At 38.4% G+C, this 15,041-nt stretch overlaps 1 protein-coding gene across 23 annotated transcripts in view; it reads left to right on the top strand.

Moving 5' to 3' along the window:
• ABI3BP (ABI family member 3 binding protein) overlaps positions 1-15,041 on the top strand; it is a 265,227-nt gene that overhangs the window by 127,261 nt on the left and 122,925 nt on the right. For 16 of the 23 annotated variants that reach the window (XM_047874847.1, XM_047874857.1, XM_047874848.1 and 13 more), the window contains exons 11-15: positions 1,159-1,233; positions 1,981-2,055; positions 2,901-2,972; positions 3,422-3,496; positions 14,814-14,876. In XM_047874847.1, coding sequence (XP_047730803.1) covers positions 1,159-1,233; positions 1,981-2,055; positions 2,901-2,972; positions 3,422-3,496; positions 14,814-14,876 — 360 coding nt within the window. The remainder of the gene's footprint in view (positions 1-1,158; positions 1,234-1,980; positions 2,056-2,900; positions 2,973-3,421; positions 3,497-14,813; positions 14,877-15,041) is intronic. The other 7 variants (XM_047874860.1, XM_047874868.1, XM_047874869.1 and 4 more) reach the window with 2 other exon arrangements.

Genomic DNA, 15,041 nt, shown 5'->3' on the forward strand with positions numbered 1-15,041 from the left:
TCATCTGTAAAATTACCATAAATTGAAATATCTGTGACATTTACCTTGTACTAAAGTCTTGGATTCATAACTGGTCCAGAAAAGATAAATATTGGTAGGGAAATAAAATAACATGATTTCAAGAAACCCATTCAAGTAGGAATATTTCTGCCAGAGTAAGAAGTATATGCTTCGACCTACATGGGAGATGGACCTTCCATTCCCCACCTTTATGGGTGTGGGTCAAAGGTAGAAGCTATTTAAGATGCTGGAATAATCTATTCAAATAAAATTCCTGGGTAACTTTTCTAATTTCAATATAATTTGTCAATACCAAGAAAAGCATAGGCATGACTCAGTGGATGACTCCAAGTCCTTTTCTGCCCCAAAGATTGTATTAATTTTTCCCAGTTATACTTTATTGTCTTAGCACAGTATCTGATGGGAGAGTCTACGAATTTTAGTTCTCTGCCAAACCATATTCACAGTTTTCCACTTCAGAAACACTTAGGCAAACACCATACCTCATTATTAAGTATTGTGTTTATTTTGTGTCTTTATCCGGCAGAATTCTGGAGTCATGTAGCTCACAGTTCATTCCGAATCCCAGTGATCTTGGTTCTTATTTACCTGAGCTCATCTTTGCCTTTGATTTAGCATTTGGAACAACCTTGTGGTTGAGCTTTTGAATCCTTAACATAATTTCAACCCCGTTCCAAGTTTTGCATGTTGACTGCAGTTTGGAAGAAATATTTAATGTAATAGTTTAAAATAAACCTTTTTGCCTTGGGTCATTCTTTTATTTGCCCATTTATTAATTCATTTAATAGATATTTGTCCCATGCTTGCTTACTCCAGACGTTGTGCTAAGCCCTGGAAATAATGAGAAGGAAAAAAGCAGGCAAATAAAAAATTATGATTAATAAGTACTTTCATGGTGGTCAGTTCACTGTGCTTTTTGGAACACATCGAAAGTGCACCAAACTTAGCAAGGAAGGGTTGGGAGAAGTCTCAGCTCAGGTGCCTGGGGCAAGCCAGGGAGTCCTTCATGGACTTGAAAAGGATTGGTATATATAAGAGTCCGTTACTAATTCTAACTGGACACCAAAAGTGCCTTATGATCTTTGGTTGCTTCATCATTTTATCTTAATTTACAAGTTGTTTTTTTTTACCTTCCAGTGACTCCTGAGTCAGTGCCAAGAACCACGAAACCTACTGTGTCTAGTGCATTAGACTTTTCAGAAAAAACACTGGGTAATTCTAAGAACTTTTTTTTCTTTAATAATTCCCAACACTCACAGAAACAAAAAGAAACACCAATGCCTTCATTCCCACCTCCTTGATTTCCCCTGCTACTGCTTACTAGCAGTAGTGAACCTTCCTATTTCTTGGACTAATTCCATTAGAGAGTTAACAATGTGTTTGATTTTGGTGACTCATATTTTAGGCAGCCCTAGATTCTAGATGTTGACTACACACACTTTTTACCAGTCTTTTGGGATGTATAGGAAAAAAAAAAAAAACCAGAATGCAGTCTTTTAACTCACAAATCTTGCAGGGGTAGGGGAAACCTGGAAGTCTTCACTGTGTCTGTGTTTTCTGTTTCAATAGGCTTCCCGAGTCTTACGTGCATGACACTTCAGGAGAATCCCCAGAAGTGTCATGACTTTTAATAAGAACTTCATGTCATGCAAGTTAGCAGGCGCTCGGTCCAAGAGAATCTAACTTGCTTTGTCCTTTTCTGCTGAAGAAAAGGAGCAGCATGTGATTTCTTGTGTACGTGTGATGTTGATCTTCCATGTCGCACCACACCCTTTGAACCTATACCTTCACATTTTAACAGCTATGCGAAGCTTTTCCTGGAGGCGCCAGCTTTTCCCATGAAAGGCATCAGCTGCCCGGTGCACCCCGTGTAATGAGCATGCTTCACATGATGATGTGTTAACCACAGTGTCAAATCCTGACTCAGGGAGTTGCTGACTCACTTCTTCTTTATTTTAGTTCTCAGCGAAAGGACCCCGGAAACACTGCAAACTATTCTAATACCTAGGTTTGAATTGTCACTGAGCACTCTAGGTAAAAATTATTAAACATTACAGCTTGTTATTACCTTGGGAATTTAATGCATGCTTTAAAGAAATCCTTAGGCTAATTCATTCAAATTGATCTCCTCTTAGGAGAGAAGGGACAAATGCTTCATAGAACCATAAGCTCCCCAACGTCAAGCCCTTAAATGTTAGAAAACATTTTATAACTTAGGATCCTGGAGAGTCTTTATGACAAATCCTTTCGTGGTTTTTCTTTTTGGCAGTCATATTTTGATAATATATGTGATTCTTCTTACTCAAAATCACTGTGTCACTGAATAAATTTTTTCTATACTTTTGCTAAATATCTTTTTACTCCATTGTTTATCCTGGCCGAGAAGATGAATTTATGGTCTTTTTTGTAGACTGTTTCTTAGAATTTATTTATGAGTGCAATATCAAAAATTGTTGGAGGAGGAGGTTAAATATAAAGCCATGTAGTTACTGAGATTCTATCCTTAAAAGCCATTAGATGGACATTTTTTAGTTCAGATGTGTTTAGTGCTTGATTTGAGTTAAAATGAACTATATCTAAGGACACAAACACATAATTAAAGAAATTAGGAAAGTCATTTAGTAAAGGTAAAATGGAGAACCCAAATTCTTCAAATCTAGCAGCTCGATTATAAAGAATAGAACAAGAAGCTTGACTATAGTAGCCAGCACTGAAATCACAAGAATAAGAAATACGACTAACAACAATTTACTTGACATGAATAATTTTCCTTTTTGTGTCTTTTTTGTTGTTTTTGCAAGCTTGAGATTTTGAAAAATCTTTTCTCTGTTCCTTGTACCTCACTCAGGTTGTAACATGTCTTATATGTTTCGTTGCAGCTCCGAAAAGGCTTCCAGAATTTCCTCAGGCAAAAACACCCTTCCCTTTTGAGAAACCTGGGGGCACCTTGGGTAATAACAGCACCTTAAACCTGGTGTTAAGATGTGGGTGCAGATTGCTTAATTGTGTAGGCTACGTTTACTGGATCCTATGTCAGCAAACTTCAACGTACTGATGAATTTGGGTAACTCAACCAAACAAGGGATTGATTTAAAAATAAAAAACCCTTATTTGATGACATTTTCTACAACTTCAGTAACAGTCATCATTATATTAATTCTATATAGATTTAGGTTTTGTCCTCAAAAATGTTGAAAGTATGACACCAAATTCTGGCCTCTTTCTGATCACTAAATGCTCTCTGGATGGATGCATAATGATTTCCCAACTTTTGATTGAAATAGTGTGTGCTTTTAATTGCAAGCTTCTGGTAGTCACGTAACCATACCGGCAACCTATTTGTATCCTTTTCTCCTCTCAAAAAATAATCTTCAGCGACTTCCATTTCTTTTTGCTGTAGCTTCCATTGAAAAGCCATGGATTGTGCCTACAAGTAAAATATATGAAGATTCCAAACCTCTCCCACCTCAAACTGGTAATTTTTTTTTCTTTTTTCTTTTTAAAATCAATTGGAACAACAGTATTGAATAACTTCTCTTATTTTTATTTTTATAGGTTCCTTACTTGATATCAAAATACTTGTAGTAAATGGTAAAGCTATAATGCGTTCTTGATACTTGGAGGAATGTTGTGTTTTTCTCAATGCTAAAGTAAAACAGCTTTGTGTTTGTTTTAAAATTCTGTTTTAACGTCTGGATATATAATTACAAGGGTGGCTAGAAGATGAACTGTGAATTGGCACATGGATTTTCTAGAGACCTCTGTAGTGACATTGAGAACAGTAACAAAAATAAGGTATCTTGGGTCTGATGTGTATCAGCTTAATGTTTCCCTTGCAGGTGGATATTTGTTTTTTGGTTTTTTTTTCCAACAAAAATATTCAGTAAACAGTAGAGAGCTCACTATGTGCAGGGCATTGCTAAGTACTAAAATATGTTAAGAATATTGTGATAAAGAGGAAAGACCACAGGTCTTGGCATTAAAAATGGACCTTGATTCCTGTTCTGGCTTTCCCATTAACAGTATACTTTAGCTCTTTTTCTACTTTCCTGGGTCTTAGTTTGTTCTTTTATAAATTGTGGCAATTGGCTTTTTCTCCTGAGAATTCTTTGTCCCACCATTAAGACTGATGAGGGAGACAGCTTCCCTTTAAAAAAAAAAAAACACAACAATAACATATTTTCTTAATTAAAAAGTTATTTCCTATACATCTTGTCTTTGCTAGGGGTCTAGCAACTAAAGAGAATAGTCAGCATGTGAGAATTATACTAAAACCTCAGAAACCACTTGGTATGATTACATCCATGACTTTTGTTTTACTTGTTTGTATTTAATTGTTGTGCACTTCTAGTTGTGATGCTTTGAGTACATATAATATAGTATGTAATGTAGTTGAAGTTCATGTAATGAAGTTAAGTACACTGACATTTTGTGGTATTTTCCAGAAAGGATTCCAGCAGAGGACTGGTTTGAGAAAGGATGAGAATGAGCCTTCAGAGGCATAGATGTTAGCTAAATTATTCCTTCTCTGTTACATGTAATGGGCTCAGATCTCAGCAAAAGATAAAAGGATGGCATCACATGAAGTAAGCATGTCTATTATAGTCTCCCCTAGTTTTCTCCAGTGGGAAAACACTTGAAAGTTGGTGATGGTTGTCAACCATCCAGAGAAGTCTCAAATTGGGTCTTAACACGGGCTTCGTTCCCCTAGAGTCACTGACCCTGAAACTGTAATGCAATTACTTAATGTGGGTGCAAAAATATCCTTAGCATTCCAGGTCACCTGAGTCTAAAATCTGGGTCCAGGGTAGAGTTTCATATGGAGCCATTCCACAGGCCCAGCTGCACTGTGGCTATGGAGCAACAACCAGTCCGTGGACCTGTGTGATGGTTTATCTCCTGCACTGTGGCATGCCTGGCCTGGCTCCCATGTCCTTCATGAGGATTATGGCTCTCAAACCAAACTAGGGCCCACGGGACTAAATAAAGGCTTAGGCCCCTTTCATCTCTTAGCTTGGGTTATTTACCTTGGAGGCATAGGGAAACCTGCATTTCCATTGAGCAGCCTGTAGTTTTTTTGTGTCTATGATTATTCAAGAATGAACTGACCAGAGCCTCAAGGAAACCGCTTATGGAATTTTAATGGCTAGGACATGAAATATATATAAATCCTGAACTGAACTAAGCTTTGGGGAGGGAGGAGAATATGTTGGGAAGGGAGGATTGTAGGGTTACAAAGAGAGATGAAATTAAAGATCCTAGTGAAGGAAAAGTTCCTTTTGCCTTTAATTCCAGAAAGGAATATTCTGGCCTTGCTCTGATGGAGTATGAATAGTGGCTAATGCAGCAGGAAGTGCTTGCATTATTCCGTTACCTCACTGCTGCCAGAGCAACCTTAAGCTGCCAGAGAACTTCCAACTTTGACTGCCAACCCCCTTTGGATGAAGTGTTGGGCTTGTCATGGCTGTAACAGTTCAGTAGGTAATGATCTCAGGCATGAGCATTGGCCCTAGAAATTTGCAAGCCTTCCCTCACAACACTTAAATTTTATATTTCTGCTGCTTAGTATGCTCCTTGGAACTGCAGCATTGGCATCACCAGGGAGGTTGTTAAAAAGGCATAATCTTGGGCTCTACTCCAAATCTACTGAATCAGGATCTGCTTTTTAAACAAGGTCTCCAGGGAATTGATATGAATGTAAAGTTTGAGAAGCACTACCTTATCACTAACCTCTAATATTTTACACATGTAGGTAAGAATCATCAAATGTAGTCAGTTGTAGGATGGGAGGCCTCAAGTCAATATAAGATTGGTTTCTCAAAGTGGGTGATTATGTCTTGTTTCTACTAATGCTTCTATCTCTTATGTAAGTGTTCTGTGTGGCGTCTTCCTAACATGTTAAAATTAAAATTTATCCTATATATTGTGACTTAAAGAGTTGATATATTCATGCTATCCTTTCATTCATTTAAGACTTTCCTGTTTATTGTGGTTAAGTTTGTGTGAATTTATACGTGTACTAAGTTTCTATTTCCTATTTAGTTTCAATGTATAGGATTATTTTACTTTCCAGTCATTCACCGTGGTTTCCTAATGGAATTGTTTTAGAAAGTCAGAAGAGAGAGGGGTAGAGATAGTAGTGGAATGCTGGTCCATAATACCATTCGTCCCATTTTTAGTTATTATATCTTTTGAAGAAATGATACATTTTAGCTGGGGTTAATGATATTATTAACACTTTTTGTTAATAATGAACACATTTTGTTTTCTTTGGGGTATAGTGTGTCTGTATTTGCTATATGAACTCCCTTCAGCCAAAGACCACTAGGACCACACCTGTATTTGAACAAAGTTAAAGCTATTGCTCATTCTAACAATGGAGAATGCAGAGCATGAGGAACTGTGGGGTCCTTGGTAAGAGGGTACTAGAAAGGACTCACTGTAGGACTTGGTGTTGTTTTAGATGATTCTGGGGAGGGTCCAAGGAAGCAACGCCTGGATTGGCTGCTGCCAGAAACGGGAGTAATTCCATAACCAAGTATCTTAATTCTTAACTAGAAGGCAGGAAGAACAGTGAAGTTGTGATTGGTAAATCCATATTAGCCAGAAAGTGGGGATAGTAATTTTTGTTTTGCACACAACCAAACAGTGGTCTTGTTTTTGTCTTGATCTGTGTCGGTCACCCAGCGGTCTTGTCTGATATCAGTGTTACTTCAAATTTTTGATGTTGAGCAGGAGAGTGCCACAGCCCAACTGTGGGTGCCAGGCCAACTCCTGGGTGCCAGAGGCTGCTTTTCTCTTTAACAACCATTAAGTGTGACTTACCAGTACCTTTTGTAGAATTCATTTTGCTTCAGCATTTACTAGATTTGTTTTCCATATTTACTTCATGTTTTGTATCAAATGATCACAGCGCATGCTCTCAAAAAGCTGTCTGTATTACTTTGGGATATAAAAAAGCTGTATGGAAATTCTAATTTGCATGCTGATTGTTTAAATCCCTAGGTCAATTCAATAGATTATGAAAGAGTGAAATAGGGTATTTGGAATTTGGAATATTGTGGAAAATCTGAGAAGTGTAATCATCAAACATGTTCTTCCCCACTTTTAGCCTATTTGCTCCAACCTTAGTATGGCATTTTTTGATCTCATCATTTAGAATTGTATTTTGTATTCAACCTTCTCTAAAGTATATTGAAGTAGGATTGATTGATATCTTTATTCCCTTGGCAAACATAAGTTTTCTTAAAGTTTAGAAAAGAGAGGATTAAAATCTGCTCTATAATTATACATCAGAATGTATACTCTTTAAAATAAATTCTATATTAAAAGAAAGTTGGCCACCTTTTAAAAATATGTAAGTGCTTGTAACAAAAACTCAGGAAAGAAAATTTTTCTGATGACATGATAGAATTGGTCTTAGGTTCTATTGAAAAGTGGCCAGTTGACTATGATTTCTGTGTACTATAGAGTGAGTTCTAGAAGAGTAGTCTACCTTCTGGTGCCCCAAAGAAGTGTGCATTTGTGTGTATGTGCATGCACTTGTTGAATTGCTTCTTCATTGGTATAATTTTGTATTTGCACAGCAATTTCCTATTAAGAGGTTGAAAGGTTGTATATATACCATCCTATTGATCCTCCAGAAGTCCCTGGAAATAAAGAGCGTTACCATTTTCTTTTAAAGCAACAAGTGAGAGGCTTGCCCCTGAATGAGTAGAGGAGCAAAAACTAGATCCTCATTGGTTTCTTTCCTAAGCTTCTAACAACCACACCAAGTTAAGAGTGAAATAATGTTATACAGTTTACTTTGAAATTTTTTCTTGAATAGCTTCCCAACAGAGCAAATGATGCTAGGACCAGGTGCCTTCTAGATTTTTAAGCAACATTAAGTGGTCCGTGAGTAAGACTGGCCGCTTTCTGACATTCATTCTTCTTGTGAATGTGATCACTGATCTGTGACCTATGCAGTGACACAGCTGGGTTAATAACCAACTCAACTACGTAGTAGTTATGTGGCTGTAGACAAGTGATTTAACCTCTGAGAGTCTCAATTTTCTCACCTATAAAATGGAACTATAATTTTTTTCATTGAGTGTTATGTCTTGGAAATAATGTGTTTAAAAAAATAGTGTAAGTCACTAAATCTAATTCACAGTACTTGAGAGGTACTCTGTCATCCTTTCCTTAATACAATGGACTCTTGAATTGAATGCATCCCCTTCCTACCACACTGCCCATCCCAAACCTCCTGAATTGCTGCAGATACTCAATAATAATAGTAATAATAATAATACAATAACATGACTGAAAAAAAGGAAGAAGGAAGAGAGACAATAAAAAGACTCTAACTTGCATATAAGCTTAACAAAAGATTCTTGGGTCTTCATTTCACTTGTTTAAACATTTTTTAAAAAGAATGTATAGGATATATGCATTGTTATTTAAAGAGGCATTGCCCCCATGGAATGGTCTGACATCTTATTAACTCTGGGCAAGGATGTATAACACAGCCACACTGTTGAGTTAGAGTAGCAACCTGAATCTTTCCATAAACTGGGCCCTGAAACCCTTCCTAGGTTCAAGGAGTAAAATGATGTGTGACCAACTTGCTTTGTTTTCCATGGGCATCAGAGGTGGGAGAGGCAGCATAAATGATGTGTGTACCATCCCACAGCTCAGGCACGTGCATCATTTCTCAAGCCCTTATGTCATTGAAGGGGTAAGATGGAAATCATCTTTTGGTTTCTGGCTTCATAGTGTCATCAGTGTTAAGCCTCCTTAACTTGATCATCCACTTAAAAAGACCATCAGTTAGTACCAGGAAAGAATTTTTTTTTTAATTTTTTAAGTTTATGTATTTTGAGAGAGAGAGCATGAACAGGGGAGGGGCAGAGAGAGAGGGAGAGAGATGATCCTAGGCAGGCTCCATGCTGTCAGCCCAGAACCTGACTCAGGGCTCAAACTCACAAACTGTGAGTTCATGACCTGAGTCAAAACCAAGAGAAAATGCTTAACCGATTGAGCCACCCAGGTGCTCCAGAAAATATATTTTTTTTGTTTACTTACTTTTAAAACAAAGTTTTTTTTTAAGGTTTATTCATTTTTCAGAGACAGAGCATGAGTGGGGGAGGGGCAGAGAGAGAGGGTGAGAGTAAGACAGGCGCCCCAGGCAGGCTCCGCACTGTCAGTGCAGAGCCTAATGTGGGGCTTAAACTCATAAGCCATGAGATCATGATCTGAGCCAAAGTTGGATGCTTAACCAACTAAGCTACCCAGGTGCCTGTAATACCAGGAAAGATTTAAAGTTTGTTTGTTTTATTTTCAGAGAGAGAGAGAACGAGAACATGCACACCCAAGCAAGCAGGGGAGGGACAGAGAGAGAGGGAGAGAATCCCAAGCAGGCTCTGTGCTGTCAGCACAAAGCCTAATGTGGGGCTCGAACCCAGGAATGGTGAGATCATGACCTGTGCAGAAACCAAGAGTCGGTTGCTTAACCGACTGGGCCACCCAGGTGCCCTAGTACCAGGAAAGATTTAAAGCTCAATTCAGACAAAGATAATGGTTTCTTTATACAACCCAAGATGATCTGACATGTTCATTTTCATTTTTAGAAAACTCTCCTGACTGTTCTTTTCTCAGTGTACCCAGACTAACTGATTTTTCCCTCCAAATGTACTGTGACTTATTATTAAGACGACTCCATCTTCTGGCATAATTCCTTCCCCTTGAACAACAAACAGTTATCCTTAGAAGCTCTCCCTTGACCACAGAGTCAGAACTGAGAATGATCAGCCTCAGTCTTTTCATTAGAATCTACTTTGAGAGTTGCCTTTAGGAGTTCATCACTTACTATTTTCAGTACTTTGTAGAACTTCAGGAAATTACTATATGCACTTAAGATCTATAAATCATTTAAAGACCTGAACGCTGAATGATCACACATGGGGAGTGGTATACTGGTTGGAAAATTGTGGTTTGCTCAGAGTGGTTGAAGAGAGATTGAACTCTATCTACATTTGGACCTTACTGCCTCCCTGTGAGTTGTTGATGATTACAGATCTGGCCCACCCAACTGGATTAAGCCCTAGAGAGGAGAAAAAAGTGGAGATGAGTGGTAGTGTTGATGCTTACAGAGCAGGAAAATAGGATTCACGTGTAGCAGATGGTTTACAGATTCACTGTGGCCTCTTAGAGATTTACAGCCTCAGCCTTTGGTTTTGCTTCATGAGCATTTTCTTGTATGCACTATTTTCACAAATTTCAAGTCCAAACAGAAAGATACTTTATTTTTCCATCAACTAAGGAAAGCACGATGTATTTATTTAAATGGTACTGAGAACTGTGTGTGTGGTGTTCATAAATGCTTTTCTCATCCCGCTATTTATTGATAGTCCTATTGTATCTTCCCGTTGCTTCTTCATATGTTTTTAGGATTCTATTTCCATGGCAGGGTATGGCCACATAAGCATATGGCAGGTAATTAATTGTGTAGTAGAGAAAGAGATCTGTGTGCACAAGTATGTGTATCATAAAATAATTAAAGGGGCCTATTCATTTATTTTCATTTGTCCTTACTAAGAGCATGAACCACTCAGCTGTCAAACTATTATTTGTTCATTGTAATGGCCATCTTGCAGGTTAACTCTATTAATTCTACTAATTAATAGAATAATTATTCCTATTAATTTTATTGAGTCTCCACCATGTACCAGGCTCTGGGGTAAAATAAACTTTGGAGTGCGTCATGAACATGACTGACTCAATTTCTGTCCTAATGACGCCTTTCACCTAAGAATTTGATGAAAAAGGAAAGTCTTTCACATAGGTACTAACATTCATGGAATTTGAATGGAATAAATTGATAAGTTCTTAATAAGTGGAAATGCTTTATCTGTGTGCTATTGCATTTCCAGAGCAATATCAGAGCATTTTTATGATGGGATTTACATCTGATTAGTTTTTTAAAATCATTTTTAAAAAATGTACAACTGGGGCACCTAGGTGGCTCAATTGGTTAAGCATCCGACTTTGGCTCAGGTTACAGTCTCATTGCTTGTGAGTTTAAGCCCAATATTGGCCTCTCCACTGTCAGCACAGAGTCCACTTGGGATCCTCTGTCTCCCTCTCTCTGCCCTTCCCCCACTAGCACTCTCTTTCTTTCTCTCTCAAAAATAAACATCTAAAAAAATAAAACATGTAACCAACAAAACATAATTTAACAATGTGGTTTTAGGAAGTTGTGAGCAAATGAGCAAATGTTAGTATGGCTTATTTCATAATAATTTTTCTGAGAAATATAAAAGTGAAATTGAGTTATGATAGGTCATAACTGCTACTTGAAAGAAAATAACTGCTCTTTCTTTTTTTTTTTTAATTTTTTTTTCAACGTTTTTTATTTATTTTTGGGACAGAGACAGAGCATGAACGGGGGAGGGGCAGAGAGAGAGGGAGACACAGCATCGGAAACAGGCTCCAGGCTCTGAGCCATCAGCCCAGAGCCTGACGCGGGGCTCGAACTCCCGGACCGCGAGATCGTGACCTGGCTGAAGTCGGACGCTTAACCGACTGCGCCACCCAGGCGCCCCAATAATTGCTCTTTCTAACCTTGGAATTGAACTACCTATTTTACTTGTATTGGATTGGTTCTGCAACTTTTGGTCCCATTTATGTTCTGTGAATGCGAGACTAGAGATAATGCTTAATGTCAAACAGGAGCATTTCCTCCACATCGGTGATAGAAAATATTTGCCTCTAAACAGTAATGCATGATAGCATGTGGAGAGTCTAAGAAACAGGAATTTGCTCTTCACTCTTAGCTATCTATCACTCTTATAGCTGGAGTAGCCTTTTAAGAGCCAAGAGGCCTAATCATTTGACACATTTTACTCTGGTATAGAAACACATATACAAGAATTTCATGAAGAAATCAAGAGCTGGTTTTTTAAAATTTATTATTTTTTTAATGTTTATTTATTTTTGAGAGAGAGTGAGTGGGGAGGGGCAGAGAAAGAGAGGGAGACAGAGAATCTGAAGCAGGTTCCAAGCTCTGAGATGTCAGCACAGAGCCCAATGCAGGGCTTGAACCCATGAACAGTGAGATCATGACCTGAGCTGAAGTCAGATGCTTAAACGACTGAGCCACCCACGTGCCCCATTTTTGTTGTTTGTTTGTTTTTGTTTTTGTTTTGAGAGAGAGAAAGCGTGCATGAGCAAGTAGAGGGGCAGAGAGAGAGAGAGAGAGAGAGAGAGAGAGAGAGAGAATCCCAAGCAGGCTCCACTGCTGTCATTGCAGAGCCTGATGCTGGGTTTGGTCTCACAAACTGTGAGATCATGACCAGAACTGAAATCAAGAAGAGTCAAATGCTTAATGAGCTGAGCCACCCAGGTGCCCCAAGAGTTGTTGATTTTTAGAGAACTCCATTTTTGACACTGTTCTCTCCTCCGGTATCTATTATTTGAGATTCACAAGACGTGTTTAATTTTTTTTAATACTTATTTATTTTTGAGAGAGAGACAGAGCATGGGTGGAGGAGGGGCAGAGAGAGAGGGAAACACAGAATTGGAGGCAGGCTCTAGGCTGACAGCACAGAGCCGATGCAGGGCTCAAACTCGTGAACTGTGAAATCATTACCTGAGTCGAAGTTGGATACTTAAGTGACTGAGCCACCCAGGTGCCCCAAAAAAGCATGTTTAAGCCATGAGTGAAGGGGGGGGGTGATAACATGCCTCTCAAAGCTGCTCAAACAACATAAAACTTCCAGCAAGTGGTATTTGTGAGTTATTAGCACTCTTGTTCTTAACTATTCAACTCTCAGAAACTCCAGAAATAGAAATAGCGGGGACCAAGTCTTCTGGAAGATGTGTTATTTTAATATTAAGTATATTTGAGAAAATGTTTTAGGTGTGAGAGGTCTGTGATACTTGGGAACTTCCCAACATGAGGCACCATGACCAGAGGATGACAGAAGGAGGGCTTCCTTCCCCAGTATAGTGCTTTCTGAGAATAACTTGAGGGAAGATGGCAGCCTGGCTTGCAACCAGGCAAATAGAAAGGAATTATCAATATAGAAAATAAATAGAAAGGGGGTACTCTTGGGACAAAAAGTACAGAATATAAGAAAGCTGGTTCAGTGTTATTAGATAGAAGGGATGTGTATGACTTAGGGTAACAAAAAGACAGTTGTAGCATTTTTCAAAAGTTAGCAGCAATATAATTAAAAGCCAAGATACTTATTCATAACTTCTAGTATAAGAAGTTTAAATAGAAGTTGGGAAAGTTTTCCTAACTTGTTTGGTAATACATAGAGCTGACTTGGGTATATCCATGACTTGAAATTGGCTTGAAGTAAGCAAGATCAGCAACCACCAGCATTTTTGTCCTTCAAAAGGTTTGTCATTATTATCTGACTCTTTAAAATTGTAGCTAGGCTAAAGAAAACCTTGCATTGCAATTTAAAGCATTGGCTCTTAGAACATGTGCATGACTCAGAATGTTCTTTCTGTTTTTGAAGATTTTGCGAAGTAGTAGATTGGCCTTCACAAAGAGAATTCTCTTTCCTGCTTCTTCAGTATGTGCTGCAATATAAACTGCCCTCTGTGCATATCTGGGTGTATCACACAGTCTGATGTTATCTTTCTTACACCTTCAACTAGCACTGGTTCAAAGTCATGACATGGTCGCTGACTGACAAGTAACCTTGCTGAGTAAATTTTCCTATGAATTCATTTTTAGTTTATTTCTGTAGAGCCATTTTGAATGGGTCAGGAAAGTAACATGTATCTCATGACAATTAATGCTTTCTCTTCACCTCCCATTACCATACTGACAGCTCTTTGTGCAGAAAAAGAGAACATCTTTAATTTTTATTTTGATGCTCTTTTTGCTTGCAGATTCAACTCTTACATGAACATGAAATTTATCCCTGTATTAAGATCAACCTTGTTTTTCAAGGTCACCCTGCTTTCCTTGGTTTATGTAGAATATTAAACTTACCCTGAAATCCACCTAGATTGTAGAAGGGCTCATGGCTCCACCAGGAATATAGAAAGAAAGTTGCCTCTAGGTAAAGTGGCAGGAGGCGTGGTGCAAGAAGAGAGTACTGGTCTTAACTCAGCTCTTCTTGGCCCTGTTAATGGGATGACAAATACACTGAACTTGACAAAGCCTGTGTGGGACCACTGGCAGATGTCTTCACGGCTGCGAATCTCAACTTGATCATGTAGAAAATGGAATTAACACCCCATTATCTAGAAAATGGGTATAATGCCTACCTCACATGTTTCTCAGGGATGTTGAGAGGGTTAAGTAAGCTGATAGGTGAGAAAGTGCCATGCAAACTGGAAAGTGCTGTCCAAATATAAGATACCATGATGGTAACTTTTACTAAGTAGGAAGACTAAGCTATTTGGTGCAAATAGCTTCAATGTGACTGTTGTTTCCTTCTTTGGAAATCTCTCCTCAAATTGCTTCTGACTCATTTATGTTTATACTCTTTGAAGCTCTTTGATTTAGAGCTGGCACCACTTCATTGTAAATATATAGCACTATGTGCACATCACCCACGAAGCCAGTGCCAGGGCTCACTGTACAAAAGCCTTTAGTTTGGGGAAAGCCTAGAGGCAAGTCTTAGTGATTGCTTACACATTTAGTGACAAGACCAATAGCCCAGAGCCTAAACGCACTAGCACTTACATAAAACTCTGTTTTACCCAGCATTAAACTGTGTCATGAAATTTTTTAAAATTAATCAAAATTAACATCTTCTCTTTTGTTTTACCTTTTCTTTTAAAAGCAACTTATGTTTTCTCAAGCCCTACAACATCAGATGAGCCTGACATATCAGAACCCCATACAGGTATACCCCGCCTCTCAATTCTTTCTTTGGAAGCCAAATGTTCTGGCAACACTACGCCTTGTTCTTGCTTTAACTTGCACAGAGTGAAAAAGCATACTCTTCAGGGTTCCGCAGGAGAGAAGTGGCAGTCTGTGTCAGTGAGATGGATTCTACCCATTTCTCTGT

Source organism: Prionailurus viverrinus, chromosome C2 (genome assembly GCF_022837055.1).
Source record: "Prionailurus viverrinus isolate Anna chromosome C2, UM_Priviv_1.0, whole genome shotgun sequence".
Lineage (NCBI taxonomy): Eukaryota > Metazoa > Chordata > Mammalia > Carnivora > Felidae > Prionailurus > Prionailurus viverrinus.